General features: G+C 45.4%; 1 protein-coding gene across 3 annotated transcripts in view; it reads right to left on the bottom strand.

Annotated features, from left to right (window-relative positions):
- Positions 1-25,525, bottom strand: part of Ttc7b (tetratricopeptide repeat domain 7B) — a 217,301-nt gene that overhangs the window by 143,667 nt on the left and 48,109 nt on the right. For all 3 annotated transcript variants that reach the window (XM_038336771.1, XM_038336772.1, XM_038336773.1), the window contains 2 exons: positions 18,631-18,761; positions 7,306-7,427 (listed from right to left, as the gene is read on the bottom strand). In XM_038336771.1, the coding sequence (XP_038192699.1) occupies positions 7,306-7,427; positions 18,631-18,761 (253 nt within the window). The remainder of the gene's footprint in view (positions 1-7,305; positions 7,428-18,630; positions 18,762-25,525) is intronic.

The raw sequence follows: 25,525 nt of genomic DNA, 5'->3' as shown, positions 1-25,525 counted from the left end.
GTAGCTTGCAGGGAAATGTCCCCTATAGACTCATGTATTTGAACACTTGGTCCCCAGAGGTACTATCTGGGAAGTTACAGAACCTTTAGGAGGCAAGAGCAATACCTGAGGGAATATGTCACTAGAGTTGGGCTTTGAGGATTTATAGTCTTGTCTGACTATCTGCTTACACTCTCTGCTTCCTGTGTGTGGTTGAGATGTGTGTTCTTGCTACCATTCCTCAGGATTCTGGACTCTAGCCCTCTGGAACAGAAGGCCAAAATCAACTCTTCCTTAAGCTACCTCTTGTCATGGTGCTTTATCACTGCAGCAGAAAGGTAACTGACAGAGATGCTCAACCCGTTCCATCCTCCTTCAACAACGTGAACTGCTCAGGGGACCACCCAGCGGCCTCAGCACACCTGGCTGTCCACAGCTAAGAGGTGAGAGCAGAAGCCCAGGCTCCAGGAAGCCGGTCCAGGCCACCTTTTCTTTCCCTGCTCCTCTCACCCCAGCACTCAGCGTCTCTGCTGACAAAGACACATTGAATGAACTACTTTTAAGGAAGATACACAATAAGGAGATAGAAGCCACAAGCCATCGCTAACCCAGTCCAAAAGCCAGGAGCTGTTGAAGGAGCAGATCTGTCACCAAACAAAACAGTGAAAAGTTCCTGCCCAAGTAGTATCCCTTAACACATGGAGGCAGACACAGCAAGTAAACAAACAAACCAAAAAACAAAACAAAGAACAACCTGAACAAAGAACTAACAAACTCCTTCTGCTGCTTGGGTCAACTTTCAATTGTCTTCCCCTGGATACCTAATAAAGGAAAAGTATCATTCATGTTACCAGACAACATTGCATACTATAGTAATGACCCCTGATTAATAACTTACATCTGGACCAGGAGGAGTTGCAGAAACCTGATGGGTATAATGGCTTTGGGTCCCCTTTACACTCAGCAGGCGCTACTGAAGGTTCTGAAATCCCAGGCCAGGTCCTCGGTGTCAGCCTCACTCACACCCATGAGCCTGACAGAAGAGGGACAGAAAGCAGCCCTGGACAGCCGAGGCCTAGCGAAGGAACATCCACAGGGTAATACATCCTGACGCTGCTCTCTGGACCCTTGTGCAGGCATCTGGACTGATGGGTTCTCTTCTAGTTTCCTTTGGGTTGCTGTGATAAAAAACACTCTGACCAAAAGCAACTTGGGTTGGAAACAGTTTATTTGGCTTACACTTCCAGGTCACAGCTAATCACTGAGGAAAGTCAGGACAGGAACTGGAGCAGGAACTCAAGAATCTGTAAAGGAATGCTCCTTGCTGGCTGACTTCCAGGCTGACTCCCAGGCTCGTGCTCAGCTAGCTTCCTTATAATAGTCCAGACCTTCCTGTCTATGGATGGTGGTTCCCAGAGCTCCCCCTCATCTGTCAGGACACGGTATAGGTCCACATGACCCAGGTCATCTCTCAGTTGAGACTCCTGCAGATGACTTAGGTGGTGTCATGCTCATAGCTGAAGCTAACTAGGACCGGAACCAAGTGTGCTCTGCACTATTCTGATAGTCAATATTTGACAGAGCCTCTGAGCGGCACTGTTCAGAGTGAATTTGTTGCCGATTAGACAAATGCTGGAGAGAGGAAGAAAGCAGACAAAGCAGGCCGGCCTGGTTGGACATGCCCCCGAGGACTTGTCACTCATGCCTTCGCCCTGCCTCATTAGCGACTAGTCACTGGCCCACTTTGGGCCTCTCACTTGCTCAAGGAAGGTGGACAAACACAGACTGAATTCAAGTCATAAAGCAAACGCCCCCAGACCAACAAATCTAGGGCAAGTCCATCTGAACATGGCTCAGTACTGTGGCTATTTTAAGGCATGATGATGGAATTCCTCTCTGAAAGCAAGGGGCATGTCTAGCTGCTTGCCACCTTATCCCAGAGCTCAGGGCAGGAGCTGGTCAGCACTAGGCTAGCAGGTGACTGTCACAACAATCTGCAATTCAGTGGTGGTGAGTGACACTCCTACCTATGCCATGTGCTCCTGGCATCGTTTCCTCACACCCCCCAGCACAGTCCGGAACTGGTCTGCAGCACTATCACTGGTGCGTGAGCGCTCTCCAGGGCAACCAACCTCCAGTCTCATCAAGAGTTATTAGTAAATGGTCCCAAAACATCAAGTTCCCGCTGATTTTAAGGCACTACATTATATGATTTTCTTCTAAAGGAAAATCTACAAGAAGAAAAGAAAGAAAAATAGTATTGTTTCTTTCCCCCCTTTCTTAAAAGGCTTAGTCCATTTGTAATAATTTATTTTCCTGATGGAACGAAAATTCCACAGGGACCATTTGCTATCTGGATCCTAGTTCTTAACATACAAAGATCTGACAGGTTAACAGCTAAGCGAATGAACAAGCAGACGAGGCAGACACGCACGCATGCACGTACACACACACACACACACACACACACACACACACACACACACACCAGGGCCCTACTGAAACTGAAAACACCTACACAAACCCTACAGCAGTCCACCTCTCAGGAACTTCTAGTTCTGTTTAGTGGCAGGCAGGAGGCAGTGCATACCTGGGCAAACCCACTCACTCTGGGAAGGGCCTCTAGGAGGCGCAATGAAACCGACAGTTAGCTCAACACCTCCCTACTTTGGAAGCCTATGGTGACCCACCCCATCCTTCTGCAGTCCAGGACAGAGCAGCATGACTCCCCAGCACTGAGAAAGCTTCTGGAGGAAACAAGATTCTGCCACACCTGCAGTTAAGTCTAAGTGTTTGTGAAGAATTGAGAGTAAGTACCTATGACCTTATTCCATCACAGAGAACAGTGGATTTTGAGTTTCATAATCAAAATTGATAAGGGCTCTTTTGTTTCCATAATCAAGTCTTGACAGCATGAAGGGATGAAGCAGACCTAAACCCACATTTAAATAAAACAGAATTTGATTTGTTCTTTTTAATTACATAAATAGTTACATCTAAGGTGCTTTAAAAATCCAAATTTCAGTGCACAAAGGCCATGCTCTCAGAGAATAGGACACCTACTTGGCATGGATATCATAGTCTGAGTGGGGAGAGAGCTGTGCCCAGTGTCAGGGCAGAAGGGCAGGTCTCAGTTTTGCCACCAGTCAGCTATATGAAGCTCTGGAAACGTGCAGGCTCCACAAAGCAGCAAAGGACCGTGACCTGCACACCAGAAGCAGTGCTTGGTACCAGAATACACTTGGTAGGTACCACCCAGTGTGGTCTCAGCAGATGCCTGAAAACTAAACAGGACCTCTTTGGAGGTGGAGCCTTGTTGGAGGAAGCATGCCACTGAGCTGGGCTCTGAGAGTTTACAGCCTCATGCCACCTCCACTTCACCTCTGCTTGGTGTTTGGGGGTAAAGATGTGATCTCTCAGCTGCCTGCTCCAGCCAGCTGCTGCCAGGCCTCCCTTACATTAGGAACTTTCCCTCTGGAACCTTTCCTTCTATAAGATCTCTAGGCCATGTGTTTATCACAGGAACAGGAAAGCAACCATCCACCCGGCATTTGGTCTCCTTCTACTATCCATCCTGCCAGCAGGATTTCTACGGGCAGGAATTCTGGCGAAAGCAAGAGTTGCGGAAAACGCTTCCTGAGGTGGCTGACTACATGAGGTCACTTCCTCCTGCATCCTCTGTTCCTGGCTTTCTCCAGTCCAGGTTCCTCTCTGGCCCCTACCTAGTCTTCAAGGTGACAGCATCTTCTGTTCTCTGAACCAGTGCTCACCTTTGCTCTTCTTTCCCAGTGCTCTGTAACACTGAGCAGGTGACCGCTTCTCCTGCTCTCACAGAGAGCTCCCCATAGCTTCCCTCCTGCCTCTGCGGGCTCCTCCACCAGCTCTCCTCCGTGCCCTATTTCCACTTCTCGCAGGCCCCTGAGCTGCTCCCCGACCACGCTCCTCTCCCACTGTTCTTGTTAATCCACTGTCTGGGATTTAACTAATAACAACATGATAAAATTCAAGCTTTATGACTTGAATTCAGTCTGTGTTTGTCCACCTTCCTTGCTGAGGCTGCCTCTCAGGGTGCATATCAGAACAGAATGGACTCAAAAGCAAGCTTCTGAGAAGCTGGGTTACAGGTACACACCACCACACACAGCTGGTAAAATGTTTTTGTTTGTTTGGTTGGTTTGTTTTTTGAGACAAGGTTTCCTGTATAATTCTGGCTGTCTTAGAACTCACTCTGTAGTCCGGGTTGACCTTGAACTCAGAGATCTGCAACCTTTGCCTCCCTGAGATCAAAGGTCTGTGCCACCACCACCCAGCAATGTTTTGATTTTTAATAGGCTGTGGCTGCTAGCCAAGGCGATCAGAGAAACACATATGAAAGGAAGGTGAGTTCGTTCCACGTCCAGCCATATCCAAGCACTCCTGGGACAGGAAGGCTGGGAGTGCTGGAGGCCTAGACAGTAACAGGGGAAGGAAGGGGGGGGGGAAGAACCACCAAAAGGGGGTGGGGAGAGGGAGAGGTTTACAAGGACACAGAGACTGGGACAGTGGCAAGAGGACCAGTGGAATACAAAGTCAAGGCAGTTGGTCAGCTTAGACAGCAGCAGGACCAAGTTCCCAGGAAGATGCTTGAGGACACTAGTTTGGTAGTTACTCCTGGAATGATGGAAAATTATAAAACGTAAGATTCATCCCCATAACTCAGTGAGTACATAAAAACGACCCAGATATTAAGTGTGGATCTGAGTAAATTTCTAAGATGTTAATCTATTTCTACCTAAGACAAAAGTCATCTACACTACATTTTCCTACCACTGAAAGATCACCCCGCTCACCCGCTCACCCGTACAGGGAAGACTGAAGAAAGAGAAATAAGGAGAAGTGACAGACAGCACAGCAGAAGACAGAACTGCAGGGCTAGAGCACAGGACAGCAGCTCCTCACAAACAGCACAGCAGAAGACAGAACTGCGGGGCTAGAGCACAGGACAGCAGCTCCTCACAAACAGCACAGCAGAAGACAGAACTGCGGGGCTAGAGCACAGGACAGCAGCTCCTCACAAACAGCACAGCAGAAGACAGAACTGCGGGGCTAGAGCACAGGACAGCAGCTCCTCACAAACAGCACAGCAGAAGACAGAACTGCGGGGCTAGAGCACAGGACAGCAGCTCCTCACAAACAGCACAACAGAAGACAGAACTGCGGGGCTAGAGCACAGGACAGCAGCTCCTCACAAACAGCACAGCAGAAGACAGAACTGCGGGGCTAGAGCACAGGACAGCAGCTCCTCCATGGGACCAATGCACACATCCAAAATCACTCTGAGGTTTCAGCAGGGACTCCCACCTCCACTTAGTACTTAGTAGCTCTCAAGTGTGGCCAAGTGCAGCCTTTGAACATTCAGATGGGAGGAGCCCTCAGAGTACCTAGTCTGCCGAGCACAGAGAATATGAAAGCATTAGAAAAGAAGAAGAAAGGCTTCAAAGGTAAGCGGGCCCAGACAGCCGTGTCAAAGGCACTTCTTCGAATTTTGGTAAAGTAAAATGTGTTGGAAATGAATCAGAATGCAATCCACAGAATGTAACCGTGCAAACCTTTCATTAATACATTTTAGCTGTATGCAGTGGGCAGCCAGCATTCTGGTGATGAGGTCAGAGCCTAACAATCCTGATTCCCACCCACCTCCCCGAAACAGGCTACAAACAAATCAAAATGAGCTGTCCAGTCCACATGGGCAATCTCACAGAAGGCACTTCCTATAGATTCTACAATGTAGAAGGTATTGACTTGGCCCCTGGGATCCCCAGTGGAACCATGTCAATACATCCCACAGATTAGAGAAGGCAAGGATTGGGGCTTCTTCGTGATGGCCGCCACTTACTGTAAAAAGGGGACTCAACAGACGACTAGAAAGACATTCCCTGTGCCCCACCCCTCCATTCGCAGAAGCAGAGAAGACAGACTAAGGGACATGCCTCATTGCTCAGGCGATCTCAGTCAGCGGCAGATGAGATCGGATCTGAAAGCCTCTGCATGCCAAAGCTACCAAGCTAGCCACATCTTGGCATGTTGGCTGTGGTCTTTGGCAGGCCATGCTGAGCAGAAACAGTGAACTCTGGAGCAAAGAGGGCCTTCCTTCTCAAAGAGTTTAATACGATTTGGAAACTACCGATTTACTTTCAACACATACAAAAATGGGTACGGACAGCAGTGGGCTTCCAGGCAAACCCCTTCTGAGAGCTACACCTCAAGGTTTAAAGGTCTTGAAAATGAAAATAGGGGGCTCCAACGTTCACTGTGTCAGAGATGGAGACTTGTGTCTCCTCTGTCATTCAAAGCACTACTGGACTACCACTCCCAGAGGAAGGGGACGGGCCTCCAGGCCTCCCATGCAAAGCCGAGGGAAAAACCAGATACCTACTGTGGATCTTCATGCACATCTATCCTGCAGCACAATGTCAAAACAAGGACAACTGAAGAGATGGCAACAGAACCAGCACGTTTCTCACAAGAACAACACAAAAGGAAAACAGACGTCAATGCATTAGAGAGTCATCCTTTCCATCCACATTCTGCAACCCTTCTAAGCTTCTCAAAGGCAGTCTGGGGAGAAAAGGTCCTGGCCATCACACACGTGTGCAGGAAGCTCTTGGGAAGGGAAAATCCACTTTTCTGAACCATTAAACTATTGAAAGGAATTCTGTGTGTTGGAGTCTCCTTGACAAAGTGGAGAGGAAGCACCATTCATGTGGAGGAGGGGCATCCGAGACATGGCTCCACCAGAGTCACTAGTCCAGCCTTGGAGCTCCCTACTGGGAATTCATACTCACCCAAGGGTCCCCCTGTCTCCTCTCCTACCTCCAAACCTCACAGGAAGTCAGGAGAGTCAGATGGAGAGAACACAGAAAGAACCAATGCTCATCATTTTTATAAAACAATCCAACTGTAGCACATAGTGTATGTGTGTGTGTGTGCGTGTGTGTGTGTGTGTGTGTGTGAGCATGCATCTGTTGCACTCTACCTTGTTTTTTGAGACACTGACTATTACCGAATTTGGAGCTTACTATTTAGGCTAGACTGGCTGGCCAGCTAGCCCCTGGGATCCACCTCCACTCCCCAGAACTGGGATTATTGGCAATGCCTGGTTTTATGTGTAGATCTGGGTATTCATGCTTGTGGGCAAGCACTTTACCTGCTGAGCCACCTCCCCAGTTCTGTAATTCATATTTAAAATCGCCTGTTCTAACAACTGAACCAGAGACAGCATATAAAAAGACCATTTTCCTTCTTGGGAAGTGGATTTAAAAACACGACAACAAAAAGAAAGCTTACCCATTTTTGAAATAGAGGACATGGGCTCTCTGAAGTCCTGTTTCTAGGAAAAAACCTAGTTCTTGATCGTGGGGAGCAGGGCCAGGCTTAGGGCTTCTGTTCTGAATATTAGTAAGTATTACCTAGAAGGGGAGAGAATTGGAAAACTAATCAGATACAGATCAATGCCACCTTCCTTCAAACCCTAGCTCCAAACACAATGTAAGACTTGAACAGCCAGCTTCATCTGGCAAAGACAGATGCAGTGTCCAAGAGCAGCATGAGAGGATGATGTCTGTGGTGGGAGGGCATCCGGCAGCCCTGGGAGGGGGGGCATCCGGCAGCACTGCAGAAGGCTGGCTCGTGGCGCTCAGAGCATGGGGTCAACAGAATCATCAAACAGAGAGTATCTGCTAAATGCCAACAGTTACCAGGGAGGCTGAGTCAAGCAGAATCAGGTCTCAGCAAAGAGCATAAAGTCATTATCTACCAATGGCTCTGGTCAGGCAGGCAGTCACACTCCTCCACCGAGAGCCAGCAAGTGACAGAGTTGACATTAACTGTGGAATTCAGCAGAAGACAAACTCCCCAGGTTGTAGGCTCAGGCTGGGAGGCTGAGTGGCACTCATCTATCCTCAAAGAAAGAGCTGAAGAAAAAACGCTCACTCCTTTTCCTCCTGAGCATGGCCTTTTGTGCCACGGATACCTTGTACCATGGATAACCAGGTTGAAAAGATTTAAATCTTTAGCTCTGAATAAAAAAAAAAAAACCAGAACAGAAAAGGCTGCCAACTCATCAGATGAGAGACTTGCGAGCTGAGTTCAGAGTGAACTGTAAACACACATCAGCGAACAAAGCATGTCTCAGAGAGGACCAGACTCACAGTGCACTTAAAAACCACACAGGTGCTCTGCAGACATGCTGTTCACGTTTTCTGAAAGTCAGCAGCTCCCAAAGGCTTTGAATTTACTCTCCAAAGAAAAGCGAAGCAATTGCTGGTTCTCTAAGCTACGAACTTCCCTTTGGGAACAAAGGAAAGAATGTGCCACCGCTGGAGAACAAAATCCAGATGGTTGTGTCTACACTACACTACACCTTAGCAAAAGTCCCTGGCTCTTTCCCTCCTCTGTAGTGTTTCTTCCTGCAGGGACAGCACTTCCACTCCACTGCAGGCTTCTCCTCCTCCAGTGTGTCAAGTCAAGGGTCACAGAGATACACAGAGTCATGTCCTAGGCACTTCCCCATTCTCTCTTATGTCTATCTTGAGATAACAGCATCCATTTCTATGAGTTTCAAAACACTCTGGCATGTGACCAGCTCTCCAGTTTAATTTCTGATCCAGGTCTTCCTCTGGTTTCCAGACTCATGCAACAACTCTGCAACTTGGGGGTCCAACACTGAAACTTTCCAGTTACCCTTCAAGTTCTTTTGACAATGGCCTTTACTTTTGAAATGCTACATTATTCAAAAGCAAAAGCAATTCAGTATTGTCCAAAGAAAATTAAAAACTGCCTTACAATTCTACCATAAAGTAATAGCCCACGCAACACCTGCTGAGTAACAGTGCAAGCATCTCTGTGCACATGCATATTAAGCAGTGACAAAATCATTTTACAAAAAGAAGCCATCTTATAAATGCTAGTTATAACTTGACAGAAGTAACTGAAGTAGTCACGGGATGAGAAATCTCTTTCCCAGTAGAACGGATCAAGCTTGGCTTTTATATATACCAGGCAAGCACTCTACCACCAAGTTACATTTCCTGCCCCAGAAAAATAATTTTGTTCACATAATTCATTAAAAGTTCCCCTAAAGTTAAATACTAAGTTTATTATATTTACTATACTATATGTACATTAATATGTGTGTATAAAAACTATACACATACAAGGGAAAAGGGAACACAATTATTCTTTTACCTTCATATTTCAACTTTATATAGTAACTAATGACACATGACACAGATGCTGAGATTAGTATATTCATGCTTTCTATTTTGACTTTTCTTCATCTATTTTTATTATATTATTATTTTTAGATTTAAGATTCCCAGTTTCGTTATATCACCATTTTCATATTGCTATGTAAATATGCCTGACAGAGAGATATATGGATAGATAGATAGACAGACTGACAGATAAAGATATAGTTGAATGCCTATTTTTTATTTGTTTAGTTTGGTATGATTTTGGTGATGTAGACTGAAACCAGGTCTTTGTTCACACTGGGCGATCACTTTACCACCAAGCAGCACTCATTCCTATGTGCAGAGCTGGTAACTATGGTTTTGTAAAAAGTTCAGAGGTCAGGTTGTACAGTCTTCCAACGTGATTCACTGACTTCAAGACATGTTTTGGCTGTTCTGGCTTACCTGAAATTTCACATAAATTTCTGAACCTTCTTCAAAAAAGTGGATCATATTTTGATTGTTACTGGATCTGTTTCCAGAAAGTTACCATGTTAAAGGACTGAGAGCTTCAATCCATGAGTATGAGGTATCTTTTCAATTGCTGAGAAGTCCTTTTCTATTTAACACTTTTTGCCACATGAATTCCTATGGATTTTAGTCTTTTGATGTTAGTAGACATGCTCTAATTTTAACTTTATGATCATTACTTGTTAGTGTATAGAAACACATGACTTTGTGTTCTAGTCTTTATATTCCATAACTCTGTTGAATTTGTTTATTAGTTTTGACAGATTTGTGCATGTGGATTTTATGTCTATACAATCGCATATCTGGCAAGAAATTTCCAGTCTAGATGTCTTTTATTGCTTTTGTTGGCCTAAACACAGGGAAAAATTCCTAGTAACATATCAAATGAAGTAATTAAAAAATAATTTTCTTGGGGGACTAGACCCTATTCCCAGGCTGAGTAAATTCTCACCCATTTCTAGACTGTTGGCTGTCTTTTCCCATTAGCCACAAAAAGATGTTGGGTTTTACCAAATGCTTTCTTTGAATCTATTGGAACAGTTTCTTTATGTCAACACACTTCCTGAACTGTACATCTCTTAGTCATGGCTATGATCCTTCCTAGAGAAACTCCTCAGCTTCTAACAGGTTAATGTTGAAAAATGTATCATAAGTTACAAGAGCATTTAATACACCTAACGGCCATTACAGCTTGGCCTACTCTACCTTGTACATGCTCTGAATACTTACAATAAACTACAGGTGAGCAAAACTGTCTCATGCAAATTCATTTTGTGATAAAGTACTGACCAGCTCACATGACGTACTGGATGCCTGTGCACGAACACGCTGGCAATGCAGTACAGAGTGCACTCGGGTGTCTGCTCCTCCTGAAGCTGATGTGAATTCACACTGGCCCAACATTATTCTCTGGCTTCAAAGTGGTCCTCCCACACCAAAGTGCTCCTCATGCTGGCTGAAAGCCTGATCCTCTTGAGGAGGCAAGGTTCCCAAGGATGTGTTCTGCAGCTTCTTCATTAGGGCATCCTGATGCCAAACTGCCAAATGTGGGCACCATAAAGCCAAAGCCACCAAATTCTGCTACCTTCCGGGGCTGCAACTTGCCCCTTCTTTCAGTGCGTCTACGTCAACCTTCCAGTTGGTTTCCCCCCACTGCTTGAGCAGTGGTTCTCAACCTTCCTAACACTGAGACCCTTTAGTGCAGTTCCTCCTGTTGTAGTGATCCCAAATTATGAAATTATTTTTGTTGCTACTACATAACTGCAATTTTGATATTATTATGGATCATAATGTAAATGTCTGTGTTTTCTGATGGTCTTAGACGACCCCTGTGAAAGGGTCATCCAATCTCTAAAGGGGTTGCAGTCCATAGGTGGTGCGGGAGAATTGTCTGTAATCTGTCAATTATGTTTTAAATAAAACACTGATTGGCCAGGCAGGAGGTAAAGGTGGGAAAACCAGACAGGAAGTAGAAATGATGTAATGAGAACAGGAGAACTCTGGGAAGGAGGAAGTTGATTCCCCCTACTCTTGCCCAGACCACCGAAACAACAGGATGTGATCTGCCCCACTGAAAAAAGGTACTGAGCCACATGGCTAACATAGATCAGAAAAAATGAGTTAATCAAGATGTGAAAGTTGCCAGTGAGAGGTTAGAGCTAATGGGCCAATCAGCTTTATAACTTAAAAAGATCTCTGTGTTATTTCTTTGGGGCTTGCCGGCTGTGGGTTACCGGGCGGGACAGAAATGACCAACAAGCAGGCCTGGCCCCTCATTGTTACACATAGGTTAAGAACCACTGGCTTAAGGTTTTCTTTAATTCCCTTTTACAATTTGGAAGCATAGCTGGATGGGGTCTTGCCCTGAGGGCACCACTCCATTTATTCCATCCAGCATTAGGCTTTTCTTTAAACTTCATCTCCTTGAGCACAGGACTTAGCTCCGTTACACTTCCTGGTGCTCCTTTTCTCCTCAAACTGGACATTTTAAATTTTTTTCCTTGCTCAGCTTGTTCCTTTTCGCTACAGGTCTGAATAAGACTGAGCACTAATAACCATAAGGCAGAGTCAATAGTAGGCTGCTTTGAAATCTCCTCTGCCAAGGCTACTGATCTAAACTTTAGCCATAGGCAGATTTTTTTTTTTTTTTGGACAAGGGCAGAAAGCTGCCACATTATCACCAAAATATCACAAGAATGGTCTCTCAGCCACTTATTAATATTCTCCTCTGAAACCTCTCAAGCCAGGCCATCAAAATCTACACTCTCTCAGCACCACTGACTTCCACACTCCTAGTAAGCATCACTTAAAGCACTCAACTGCTTTTCTAGTCCAAAGTTCCAGCGTCAACATTTGGCCAACAAAGAGCATGATTGGACCTGTCACAGCAAATCCGCCCCCAGTACCAATTCCTACCTTAGTCAGTACTCCATTGCTGTGATGAGAACCATGACCACAGCAACTCTGATAAAGGAAAGCATTTAACTTGGGCTGGGACTGGCTTACAGTCTCAGAGTCCATTATAATCAAGGCTGGGCGTGGGATGAGGTGCCTGGTGGCCAGGTGTGTGTGGCGTGCAGGCAGGCATGGTACTGGAGAAGTAGCTGAGGGTTCTACAACCAGATCCACAGGCAGGCAGCAGGAAAAGGGAACCACCAGGCTTGGAATGGGCTTCTTGAAACCCCAAAGTCCACCCACAGTGGCAGTCTTCCTCCAACAAAGCCACAGCTCCTAATACTTTCAAATAGTGTCACTCCCATGGTGACCAAATATTAGAATCTATGAGCATATGAGAGTCATTCTCATTCAAACCACCACAAAGAGGCATTAAAATTTGCAACAAAAAATTTAATCATATTCACTATATGAAACTGAACCCTAATCTTGATTTGTAAGTTAATTCTTCTGAAATATGAAATTATGGAAAACTGAAGTCCTCGATGGGGCATTGAAGTTTTAGCTGAAGTTCAGCGGCTAAGAGTATGTATTGCTCTTGCAAAAACCCAAGTTTGCTTCCCGGAACCCACGTCTGGGAGCTAACAACTTGCCTACAACTTCAGTTCCAGGAGATCTATACTACTTTCTAGCCTCCTTACACACTGCACTGCCATGTATGAATCCACACACAGACACAAAGACACATAATTAAGACAAAAACAAAGTCATTAAAACAAAATACAATGCAATAAAAGATTACACAGCAATAAAAAGAACCAATGCATGCTGCAACACAGAGATCTGGAAAGCATTATGCTAAGTCAAAGAAGCCCGTCACCGTAGATCACACATTATATGACTTTATCCGAAATGTTCAGAACATGCACATTTATGGAAGCAGGAAGCTTAGCGAGAGTTCAGTGCCGTGAGAATAGATAAATGAGGAGTGACTGCTGGTGGGTACAAGGCTTCCTTTGAGATTGATGAAGATACCCTGGGACTAAATACTAGAGATGTTCACACAGCTCCGAATGCAATCAAAAATGTTGAAGGCACTATTGTGTCTGCAATCCCAGCTACTTCAGGAGCTGAGGCAACAGGATGGTGAGTTCAGGTGCCATCCTATCTCATATACATTAACAAATAGATAAAAATGAAATACACAGAATCATCCATTCGAATGGATGGACACATTGTATACAGTGTGTAAATCATATCTCAGCCACACATCCTCACCTACTGTGTGCAGAGGGCTGCGCGTACTGCAGAGCAAGTGTGTGGATGGCAGGGCAAGTTGTAGGAGGTGACTCTTTCCTAGCACGTGAGTCCGGGGGATTGAACTCAGGACTTCTGGCTTTCCAGCAAGTGACTTTCCCCATTGAGCTATCACACTGGTCTAATACTAGTCTTTAAAAAAACAACAACAACTAAGCAAATATGGGGGAAATGTCAATTCCTTTAATAATTTTAAAATGTAAACTAAGCATGCAAGACACTATGTTCACTTTGAAAATAATTTTGCAACAATTTGTCAAGAGGAAGAGCAACGCCTTATCTCCTGCTTGAGCTGCAGACATTGAGAGGTGCGAGTGTTGGCTGACAGCCCAGGACATGGGAAAGAGAATGGTAAAAAATATCCCCACTTCTGAGAATTTGCCCCTAGGAAATGCTGTGTAAAGCAAGGGAAAAGCTGCCTGGAGGAAGCTGCCAGGTCAGCCCCAATAGGAAGACATCAGCTGGAATAGTCTACAACCATGAAAGTGATGTCAAGTCTAATATCAAAGTGAAAACAAGACAGACAGGAAACGCTTTACTGGCCGGGAGGCGGGGCGCACACTTGGAATCCCAGCAGGGGCAGGTGGATCTCCGGGTTCAAGCTAACCTGGTCTAAGGAGAGAGTTCCCAGGACAGCCAGGGCTGCACAGAGAAACTCTGTCTCAAAAAAACAAGAAAAAAAAAAAAAGACTACTTTCCTGTTTGGAAGGAAAAGGCATTATAGCAAGGCACAGCCGTGAACACCAGTAACTGCTCCTCTCTGGTTACTGGCCCGTCTGGAGTTCTAAGAATGTTATGGAGTACACAGGTCCAGGCAGTCAGATGTCAGGCTCAAAATCACAGGTGCAAGAGCAGAGGCTGGCCAGTTCCTTTCTGGACACTGGCATAAGGAAGTGTTCGTGTGCTGGCCTGTGCTCTAAGCTGGAGAGAATGATGGAGACAGACGGTGAGGAGGACATTGTCTCTTGGCTGTCTCACATCTGAAAGCCACTTCAGTGGCTTTATGTGTTTACCTCAAGCCCTGCCTCTCTCAGCAGCTTGAATTCAAGACACACAGCGACCTTAATCTGATCCAGCTTTGGATCCTTCTCACTCAGCTGTGCCACTCGAGCTCCCTTGCATGGCAGACATCATAACTCAAGTCATGACCTATGGTCTCTGAGAAGCTAATTGAGGAGAAGGAATCTGGGCGGGGCTCCGCAATACTTGGGGACCTGGTATTTCTTCTCGGAACTATAGCACTAAAATGGCCCCTAAACAGTTACAGATGCCCTGCAATGTAGCTTTGGCTTCTCTTCCAAAATTGGGTGTGAAGAAATGAACTGTCAGTGGAAGGCAGAGTTCCACCTTGGCCCTGCTCCTGCTCTAGAATGCTACCAGCTGGCCAGGCTGTATATGCAAAGCCCAGAGACAGGATGACTTCATGTGCCAAAAAGCAGGGCTTGGGTTTGACAACAGGATGAGGTCATCTTTATCTATATCACTGCACCACCAGAAGGGCCTAACAGAACAGAAAACTTTACTGTTGGCACGCTGCCACTATCTGAATATAAACTAATCAAAGCCACCATATGTCACTGTTAATGCTATTTGCTTGGATTTGATTAGTCTGATCAAATTATTTTACACACAATATTTGCTATATTTTATTCTCTTTCAGAAAACAAACTATCAGAGAACATCATTGGTCCAGATCTCTATAACCTTAATTTGACAAGGACAACCTTAACCAAACACTGAACACACGGCTTTCATTGACTCATCTCCCTTGACCCTGCCTCCACATTTGGGGCCAGCACCCAGCTACCTGGCATCCCACCATCCCTGGGAATGCTGGATCTCAAAACCTTTGACATTAGACAATTCTAGTCCTACTTGTCTGCTGTGAAAACAGAAAGTGAAGCACAAATAAATGAACAGGCTAAGGTCCATCTGGGTGTAAAGAACAATCCAGAACCCAGGAACAGGAAGAACAGACTTCAGTACAGACAGAGCAATCACATGACCCCAAAAGGATACTTTATAAACTTGTCTCTGTGTTCCTAACTAGACAATGTGCTTGTAATCATCCAGATTTTCATCTAGACACCTGGACCGTTTAAAGGCTGTAATGAACACTATGCTAACATTTGCTGCATGCTAGCAATGCACTGGAGAATAATACTATATGGCAGTTCCTACGGCTGTTTATAGATGAGGCTACGGGACACACACAGGCTAGGTGGCATGCCTCTAAGTTCCCCAGCCAAGCGGAGTCTTGACCAGGACTCCAGTGCCAACTCACTCCGTTGTGCTGCTCTACTGCCTCTCACAGCTTACGCCAGCAGACTCAAGAGGAAGACAAGCTCAGACCCCTTTCAGAAGCGCCATTCACTGCCCCTCTGTACGGGCCCTACACGGATGAACAAAAAGACCAACTGCAGGCAGATTCAGAGAATGGCAGAGCCTCAGATTTGGAAAACCGTTAGCCACTACAGTAACCTTAAGAGTTCTCCCAAAGCTTTACTGTTAATGAATGAACTTAAGAGCCAATTCTTATAAATAAAATGACAATAAATCCTGGCAAAGAGCAGCTGCCTCACCTCAGGGTGGCAGGAGGGCAGGAGAAGCCACTGTGCACTGCCTCCACCCAGTGCCCGGCAAGGCGAAGGCGCATCAGATCTTCCTGGGACGACTCGAAGGTAAGGCACTATGTGTCCCAGGCCTGCCCAGGCTTTTACTCCTCTCAGAGTCAATTTCTGTTCTCACTCCAGCAGAACTCTTTAAAAGTTCAAAAGCAAGTCAACCGAGTTCAAATTTTAAAAACAAATAAGGTCAATGAAACCCTAAACTCCCAGGCAGCCCAGTTTCCCCAGTTTCTAGACTGCCCAACATAAAACGTCTTGAGTACCGACTGCAGTCAAAACAGATGTTCGGCTTGGTCAACCTCCCTCCTTGCTCAAGTCTGGGCAGGTCCAAAGTTTCCATAAAGGAAATGGTACTGAAAAATCAGAGCCAGAAAGAGCCATGCAAAGAGACTGGGATCTGATGGAGGCAGGAGACAGTGCTTGCCTGGGACCCTGGGGGTCGGGGTGCTCACAGTCCAGGAGACAGTGCTCGCCTGGGACCCTGGGGGTCGGGGTGCTCACAGTCCAGGAGACAGTGCTCGCCTGGGACCCTGGGGGTCGGGGTGCTCACAGTCCAGGAGACAGTGCTCGCCTGGGACCCTGGGGGTTGGGGTGCTCACAGTCCAGTACTGCGGAGTACTTTCTACAAGTGGGTGTGGCGGGTGTGGTAGGTGGGAGGATGACAGTTCAGTTACACACAGCAGCCTTGAGATGAACTGGTGAGGTTAGCCCTGTACTGGGTGTCAGGAAAGAGCTGGTTTCTAATTGGCCAAACTTGCTGGATGTCCCGGGGCCTTAACTTTCTTTTCAAAACCTAACTCCCTTAAACCAAAACAGAAGGAAGTGGGGAAGAGGTTGGAAGGGAGGGTTTTTTTTTTTTAATTCCATGGCTATGGGTTGCCTTGCTGTCCAGCTGAAGAACACATCAGTAACCAGGGAATTACTACAGAAGGCAAGAGACCCCTCCACCACTTCCTGTGTCACTGTAGACACACATGACAAATGAATCCCTCTCTCCCTGTCAGGGAAGGGCAGCTCCACAGTGGACACCTAGATGGTGAGCTGAGAAATGAAGGTCTCTGAGCAAACCAAAATATATGGTCAGCAGCAGAGCTCAGTTGGGACAAACTGGGTTTTCTACAGCCATGTGCCAGTCAGGGCAGGTAGGCAGGATCAGGCTGCATGATCATTTCCCTGACAATCAATGATGAAAACAACAAAATTCACTCCTCACAGAACCTTCCAGTGGGACAGCCTACTGGTCAGAGAGCCACATCAACCTGAATTCCCCAAACCTGTGTCTTACAGTCATGGTTAGTCAGGCCTGGGTCAAATGATTCTCCGCAATTCCCAGCCACTCCTCAGTTTCTTCTTTCCCTGCTCAGAGACAAAGTCGACTCTCCCCACACCCATGAACACACTGTGAAATGATTTCTGTAAGAATTACTTCCCAGCTGTATACACAGGGGGGAAAAAAGGCTTGGGTAGTTTCCTCTACCCTCTAAGCATTATGGAAAAACACGGCCTTGAAACCTCATGGAAAGCAAACCTTCTGATCACGTTCAAGTCTTACAAGGTTGGTTATTGTTTCAAACAATCCCACAGGTGCATATCTGTCAGGCTTTGGTTAGACCACAGGAAAGTGCCACAGAAGAAATGGTTAGTGTCATTACAAATTAGTGACACCAAGAATCTAGTATGTTTCTGGATCCAGACTGTCTTTATCCACGTGACCTTATAGAGTTTTTGTAAGAACTTCATGAGGCAGGACTACTTTTATGAGCTTTTTATAGATAGGGAAATTGAGGCTGAACTGTGAAGGAGTTTAGTAAAGAACAGACTGGAAAGACAGGGATCCTTCTGAACAAGTATATCCCTGACCACATACATCCCTGACCCCATTCCAGACTCCCTCCCTAGACCGGACCCTGGTCCCATCCCTGGCCCTGACCCCATCTGTGACCCATTCCCTAACTCCATCCATGACCCTGTCCCTGATCCCATCTCTGGCCCCATCCCTTACTCCATCTCTGACTCCTTTCCTGGCCACATCCCTGGCCCTATCCCTGACCCCATCCCTCCTCCAGCCTCCTCTGCTTACTCAGTCTCTGCTTGTATAACATTCTTATCAGCTGCCATTTTTCCTTCCCCTGAGACAGACCAAACATTTGACTGCTAGGGCCTCCCCAGACAGTCTCTATTCCAAAAGGACTAGTTAAGAACCTGGCAAGCCTCTACCATACTATCAAGGTAAAGCTGCCCAAACTCCAGCTAAATACCTGCTGGTATGAAGATCACGCAAAGATATGAGTCTAAACCAGGAAAACAAGAATGACTGGCCAATCCCAGTGTGCCAGAGGTATGGACAGCCCTTACTGTCGTATCTGCACAAACACACTGACCCACTTATTTTCATAGTTGCCATACCTATGACCATTTTCTCCATAACTTTCAGGAATGCAAGCGGAGCTTGCGGGCAGAGGCAGACACATCAACGGTGCTCCGGAGGTAGGCCACAGCTACCCATAATCCAACTCGGGTGCAGAGCTGGGGAGGAGACTGGCTGGAACAAACACACGGTTCCTACGTACCCTTTCGATCTCCTGGAGGTACAAGAGTGCGATGTCCCCGGCTTTCTCGTAGCAGGTGATGACATCCTGCTCCCGGTCCACATGGAGATTACTGGTTGAGGATGACACAGGCAGCTTCTCTAAACAAAGTCCTAAGAGCAAAGCAAAGTCAGAAACCAGATGAGTTGGTTTTCATGGGACTTAGTTTTAGGTTTTGGAGGGCCAGAAAATGGTCTGTGACCTAAGAGGCTGATGGAGAAGTGGATCCTCCGCCCTGTTCTCCTTGAATTGAGACAGGGCCTCCCTGTGCAATACTGGCTGGTCTGGAACTTCCTAAGTAGACCAAGCCAGTCTTGAACTCACAAAGATCCACTTACCTCTCCCTCTGCTTCTCAATTAAAGGCATGTGACACCACACTCTGATTGTCCTTTCTCTTAAAGACAAATGGAGCATCAAAATGAAGCATCAGAAGGAATATTTACAGTGGCGGAAGAGGCCACTCACAATACACAGCCGCCTATTTCAGGTTGACGCTCAGTGAGACCTTGAGAGGGCCCTTCACCACGAGCTCTTCAGTCCTGATGACTATGAGGGTCATTTTTATACATCAGCATCACCAGGCAATGGGGTGCACTAGGACGTTTGAACAATTATTCTGGGTGTGTCTGTAGGCTGTTTCCCTTCCCTAAGTGGGCAGGCCACTTCCAGTCACCTGAACAGAACAAGACAATAGCTGGGATAGAGCAAAGCAAGGCCTTTCCTGCCTGAACAGCAGCATTGGCTCCTCTTAGCCTGGGGCTCGCTGGCTCTCAGACTGAAACCTATGCCTCTGGTCTTCTGGTTCCCAGGCCTTCAGAATGGACTAGAAGCACACCAGCAGATCCCTTGTGGTTCTAACAGTCAACTAAAGGTCTTACCTCCCACTGACCCTGTCCCAGGAGGGTCCTAACTAATACAAAGACTCACTCAACAATGCCCAAAGGTCTTCAACAATTCTTAAAAATGAGCGAATCTGGCTGCTCTTGTTTACAGCTTAAGCGTCCCCAAAGGCCTTTTATGTTAAAGGTGTGACTCCCACAGTGGTGCTGCTGGGAAGACATGGAATCTTTTAAGAGGTGGTAGCTAGTGAGACATCTTTGGGTCACTGGGGCATGCCTTGAAATAAGCTCTCAATGCTCTGAGGGAGCATCACTTAAAAACTAGGAAATCTTACCACATTCAGACTAACACTCAGTTCTGGACAAAAAGACAACCCAGAACATTGTCTGGAGGCATTTTTCTCATAGAGGGGCAAACAACCCTTTACCAGAGGAGAGTTCAGGATTGAAATGTGCAAAAGCATGAGAGGCTGAAAAAATACAATGTGAGAATGAGCAGACTTGTTTTGGTTTTTCTAGACAGGGTTTCTCTGTAGCTTTGGAGTCTGTCCTGGAACTAGCTCTTGTAGACCAGGCTGGACTCGAACTTACAGAGATCCGCCTGCCTTTGCCACCTGAGTGCTGGGATTAAAGACATGTACCACCACTGCCTGACAAGCAGACACTTCTTGAGCCCAGTGTCCACCAACCTTCAACTGGCCTACAGAGATCAGTCTTTAGCCACCAAAAGGCAGCAGGAGAAGACATGGTGGGGGTGGTGTGGCAGAATTTTACAATAGGCGTTCTCTGCCTCAAGTGCCCAATGACATGATATACATTCTAGCTCATTTCAAAGTCTGAGAGTCTGAAATCGGAAGAGGCAGATTAATTCCCCTTCCAGTCGAAGAAGAGGAGACCTGCCATGATCAGGAAAGTGATTCGTCCCAAATCACGCCAGGTACTAATTTTCCAAGTGGGGACCCCACTCCATGTCTTTTCATGGCTTGCTAGCTCATTTCGTTCTCTTGCTAACATTCCACTTACCTACCTATCTTTGAGTGGTTAGCTTGATTGCTTAGTTTTGGCTATTGGAGAAGTTAAAAACACACATGTGTAGGATTGTTCTGTGGACATATTTCAATTCAACTTAGTAAATACCAAAATGTGCGCCTTCTAGCTCACATGCCAGACTATGCTGAAGACACAGTCTTGGGAGAAAATGCGCCACACTTCTTCTCGCCTTCCGACTCAGACCAAGAGTCGCTGCTTTCCAAGGTGCAGGACTGAGTGAGTTCCTGGCGCTCTGCTTGTGCCCAGCACTGGTGTTGCTGGCTCTGGGAGTCAGTCAGTCTGGCAGGTGCACAGTGGCATCTCGCTCCTGTCTTACTCTGCATTCCCTTTCGCATGCTTATCTGCCACCTGCATGTCTTATCTCAAGTGCTGCCTGGTTAAAATTTTTGCTCTTTTTCAATTGGTGTATTTAGGGATTTCCAGTTTTGAGTTTTAAGTATTCTCTGTATGAGAATGAGATTAAAATTAATTAATATTCAAATGAGAGCCCTTTATTATAAATATTTCTTTTGTAAATATTTTTTCTCAAAATCTAAGACTTCTATAGAGTATATTCACAGATATGTTCATCTGTGTGTAAGTGAGCACAGAGATCAAAATCAGGTATCTTTTCTACCTCTCCATATCACTTTTGAGACAGGGTTTCCTCACTGGACCTGGGGCTTGCCATTTCAGGTAGACTGCAGGCTGGCAGACCCCAGGGCCTTGGTGCTGGAGCTGTAAGCAGTCGCCAGGCTTTTCTACAGAGGCCGGCGCTCTGAACTGCAAGCTTGCACAGGCAGCATTTTACCAGCTGAGCCAGACCCCAACCTTCCAAGTCAAGCCTTCTCTTTCCACTCCTTAGCTGGCATCTTTCAGATTTAACTTTATTATTTATTTTATATAGTAAACTTTATTAAATTCTAATTTTATCAACTTCTCCTTTCATGGATTATACTTTAGATATTATAACTGATCCTCATTGGTAAACACAAAGCCACCTGGTTTTCTCCTTGTCACCTTCCAGGAGTTTTACAGCTTTGCGTTTTGACACTTATGATCGATTTTGACATAATACTTGAGGCCTATGACGGAGTTTTTCTTCATTTTTCTGCATCTGTACTCAGTAGTCCTGGCATTAAAACTGTAACTTTGTCAAAGCCTAGTTGACTCGGTTGGATGTATCTAGCCTTTAGCCCTGCTATTCTACTGACTTACCTGTCTGCTCTTTTATCAATATTATGCTGTTGTGATCACAGTATACTATTCTGATATCACTAGTGAGATGTAATATACATGAGATGAAATTTGCCTGTTTCATGTATTCAATTTTTTAAAATAAATTCAAAGACTTTATAATTTGTTGATGGAGGAGGGTCACCTGTCTATGTGTTACTTTCATTGGTTAATAAAGAAACTGCCTTGGCCCTTTAATAGGACAGAAAATTAAGTAGGCAGAGTAGACAGAACAGAATTGTGGCAGAAAGAAAGCAGAGTCAGGCAGATGCCTCAGGCAGATGCCATGCCTCTCCTCTCCGAGACAGATGCAGGTTAAGATCTCTCCTGGTAAGCCACCCCTCATGGTGCTACACAGATTACTAAATATGGGTTAAAGCAAGATGAGAGAATTAGCCAATAAGAGGCTGAAACTAATGGGCTAAGCAGTGTTTAAAAGAGTTTCCGTGTAATTATTTCAGGTGTAAAGCTAGCCGGGTGGCAAGACACAGCTCGCCACTCCTTCTACAATTTGTGGTAGTTTGAACAGAAATGTTCCCTACAGACTTATGTGTTTGAATGCTTGGCCCATAGGGAATGGAGGTGTGGCCTTGTTGGAGGAAGGACTTTGAGGTCTTACATGCTCAAGCTACGGCCAGTGTGGCATACAGTCTCTCCCTGTTGCCTGTGAATCCAGATGTAGAACTCTCAACCCCTTCTCCAGCATCATGTCTGCCTGCACGATGCCAAGTTTCCTGCCATGACAATTTTGGACTAAACCTCTGAACAGCAAGCCAGCTCCAGCAAAATGTTTATAAGAGTTGCTATGGTCATGGTGTCTCTTCACCCAAACTAAGACAAAATTTGAATTTAGAATAATCTCATCATCCTCAAATGCTGCTTTCTGCTCAGATGAAGTCAGTTCCCAGTCGTGCCCTCAGCTTTAGACTACCATCAATCTACGATCTCTATAGCTTACTCCTTCTGGACACTTTATGTAAATGAAGTCATACATATGGCCTCCTTCTCCCCCCACCACCTCTCTTTACATTTTTTTAACAGGGCATTTGCCCTGGGTGGATAGAGAGCAACCATGATCTGTTTGTGCTGCATAAACAGGACATTTTTTAAATAGCAGAAATAAACTTTTGATGAAATCAAATGTTTCCATATTTTCTTTAATTGGGCTGAGTTTGGACTAACAAGGCTTGGCCCGGCATGTTCCTCTAGAATTGGATGTTTTCTTTAATTGGGCTGAGTTTGGGCCAAGAAGGCTTTGCCCTGCATGTTCTTCAGAATTGGAACCAGAAGCGTGACCCACGCTGCCATCAGTTTTACATACACTGCAAGGTACAGATTGACCTGACCTCTTTGCGAATAGACCTCCAGCTTTCTAATTCCACATAACTGAAGATTCTCCTTCCCCGATGAGATGCACGTTTGTGGGAAATCATATGGGCACCAATGCGTGCATCTCCCGACTGTGTTCTGTTAGAGCGATCTGTGTACGCTCGCACCAATGCCTGGTGAGTGCCGTCACACTCACAGCTGGGGGAGCTGAAGGCTGCTTGCAGGACTCTGGAAGGAGAGGATAACTCCACATTGGAGCCTGTTCTCTCCCGAACTCGTTCCCCCATGCTTTTTACCTTTACTGATTTTAGTCTGCCTCTTTTTGTATAATAAACAGTAAGTGTGAACCTTCTTCCTGCAGTCAGAGGCCTGAAGACGGTCTTGAGAATCACTGACAGGCACGAGGGAACATGCCTGAAGTCTTCTAACGGTGTCACACTGTGTTTCTGACTTGGCTGCTCTCCTAAGTCTTTTGCTAGAAGAGACTGTATATTCTTCTGTAAGGTGGAATGTCACACTGAGGTCAGTTGGGTCAAGTCAACACACCGTGCTCCTGGCCTTCTTTCTCCAACTTACTGATATGTCTTCCTGCTCTACATTTATTGAAACAGTGGTATTGAGTCAACCATAACTGTGCATCTTCCCATTTCTCTGTGAAGTTTCATCAGTTTTCCTTCATGTATTTTAAAGCTCTGCTACTGGGCATATAAACTTTAGAATTGTTATTAAACCTTTAATAGATTGACTTCTTTGCTTCAACACCACCCTTGTCAACTTTAACCCAATTCCTCCAATTCTCATTTGGTTAATGTAACCATAGTAGATTTCTCACCCCTTTTCCTCTCAGCCTACTGTGCCATTATTTTCTAAACTACTTCCTACAGTCAACGCTCGATCCTTCCTTATTTTCCACTGTGATGGCCATTTAGTTTTAAGTGTTTGGAACATTTACAGTCTGCCAAACATGGTGACACATTCCCATGATCCCAGTACTCTGGAGGCTGAGAATGTGAGGCCAGCCTAGGCTACACAGTGACATCTGTCTCAAAAGACAAACAGACCCCCACAGTAACATTTACTGGTATTTGTCCCACGTGCCCATGTTCTCTTTCTTTCCCCTCTATTTTGCTAGCTTATTTACCTCACTTGTTAACTTACTAGCAAAAATGATGCCTGCTGCTTTTGGTTTTAATTGTTATGATCTGTTTCAAATGACTTCACATGCTCTGAACAACCTTCATAACCTGTCCCCTCATTGCTAGTATTTGTATTAAGTAGTCAATTATATTTTAAAGAAACTTAGTCTTCTATTTTCAGCAATATAGCTGGGCTCTTTCATGCTAAACATTCGTGTTGATTCACATTTCCTTCTGGTGTCTTTTTCTTCTGCCCAAAGTAATTCCTTAAATATATTTGGTGGGATTGTCCTACTACTGCTGAGTTCTTAGCTGCATTATGTCTGGGAGATGCGATATTGATATTCATCTTTGGAGCTATTTCACTGGGAAGGGAATTGAAGGTTGGTGGCTTGCTTCTCCCTCGTCCTTCCTCTAAAGACGCTGCTCCACTGAGTTCTCACTTACATACTTTCTGAAAGGAATCCCATTTCTCCCCCTTACGTCTGTTAATTTATATGGTTCTTTTTTTCCGGCTTTATCACTGGCTGTGGGCAGTTTGTATTATGAAGTACTTGAAAGCTTCACTGAATTCCTAGAACTGAGTGTTTACAGTTTGTAAAAACTCAAAACTCTGTGAAGATGGTTTAATGGGTAAAATACTTGCCATGATCCTTAGTTCAGATGCCCAGAATAGAAATGTAGTAGCACTTGCTGTAATCCCAGCACTCCTGTGGAGAGACAGGAAGCAGAGACAGGAGAACCCCTGTAGCCTGGGGCCAGCTCATGATATACATAGTGGGAAAATAAGGGACTGAGACTCATGTAGGATGGGAGGCAAGAACCCACATCCAAGGCTGTTCTCAAACTTTTACATGTGCCCTGTAGTAAACAAATGTCTGCACCCACACAAATGACAGCATACAGATCACAGATACACAAATAAAAAAATTAAATTTTTAATTCTAAGTTTTAGTATTTATTCACAGTCCAAATCATCAAGTAGCCTGTTCCAGTTCTGCCATAACTTCTTAACCTTTTTTTTAAAAAAAGAAAATGTGTGATAAAAAAGAATAGACTCCTCTAGGCTGTGGTGGTGCACACCTTTAATCCTAGCTCTTGGGAGGCAGAGGCAGGTAGATCTCAGAGTTTGAGGCCAGCCTGGTCTACAGAGTGAGTTCCAGTACAGCCAAGACTATACAGAGAGACCTTGTCTCGAAAAAAACAAAACAAAACAAAAAACCCAGACTCCTCATTTACACAACAGCCTCAGAACTACTAAAGGCAAGTGAGCAAGTGCTTGGTTTCAGCTTTATCTTGTTCTTTAC

This window comes from Arvicola amphibius, chromosome 7, assembly GCF_903992535.2.
Source record: "Arvicola amphibius chromosome 7, mArvAmp1.2, whole genome shotgun sequence".
Lineage (NCBI taxonomy): Eukaryota > Metazoa > Chordata > Mammalia > Rodentia > Cricetidae > Arvicola > Arvicola amphibius.
This window is presented reverse-complemented; position numbering and strand designations above follow the sequence as displayed.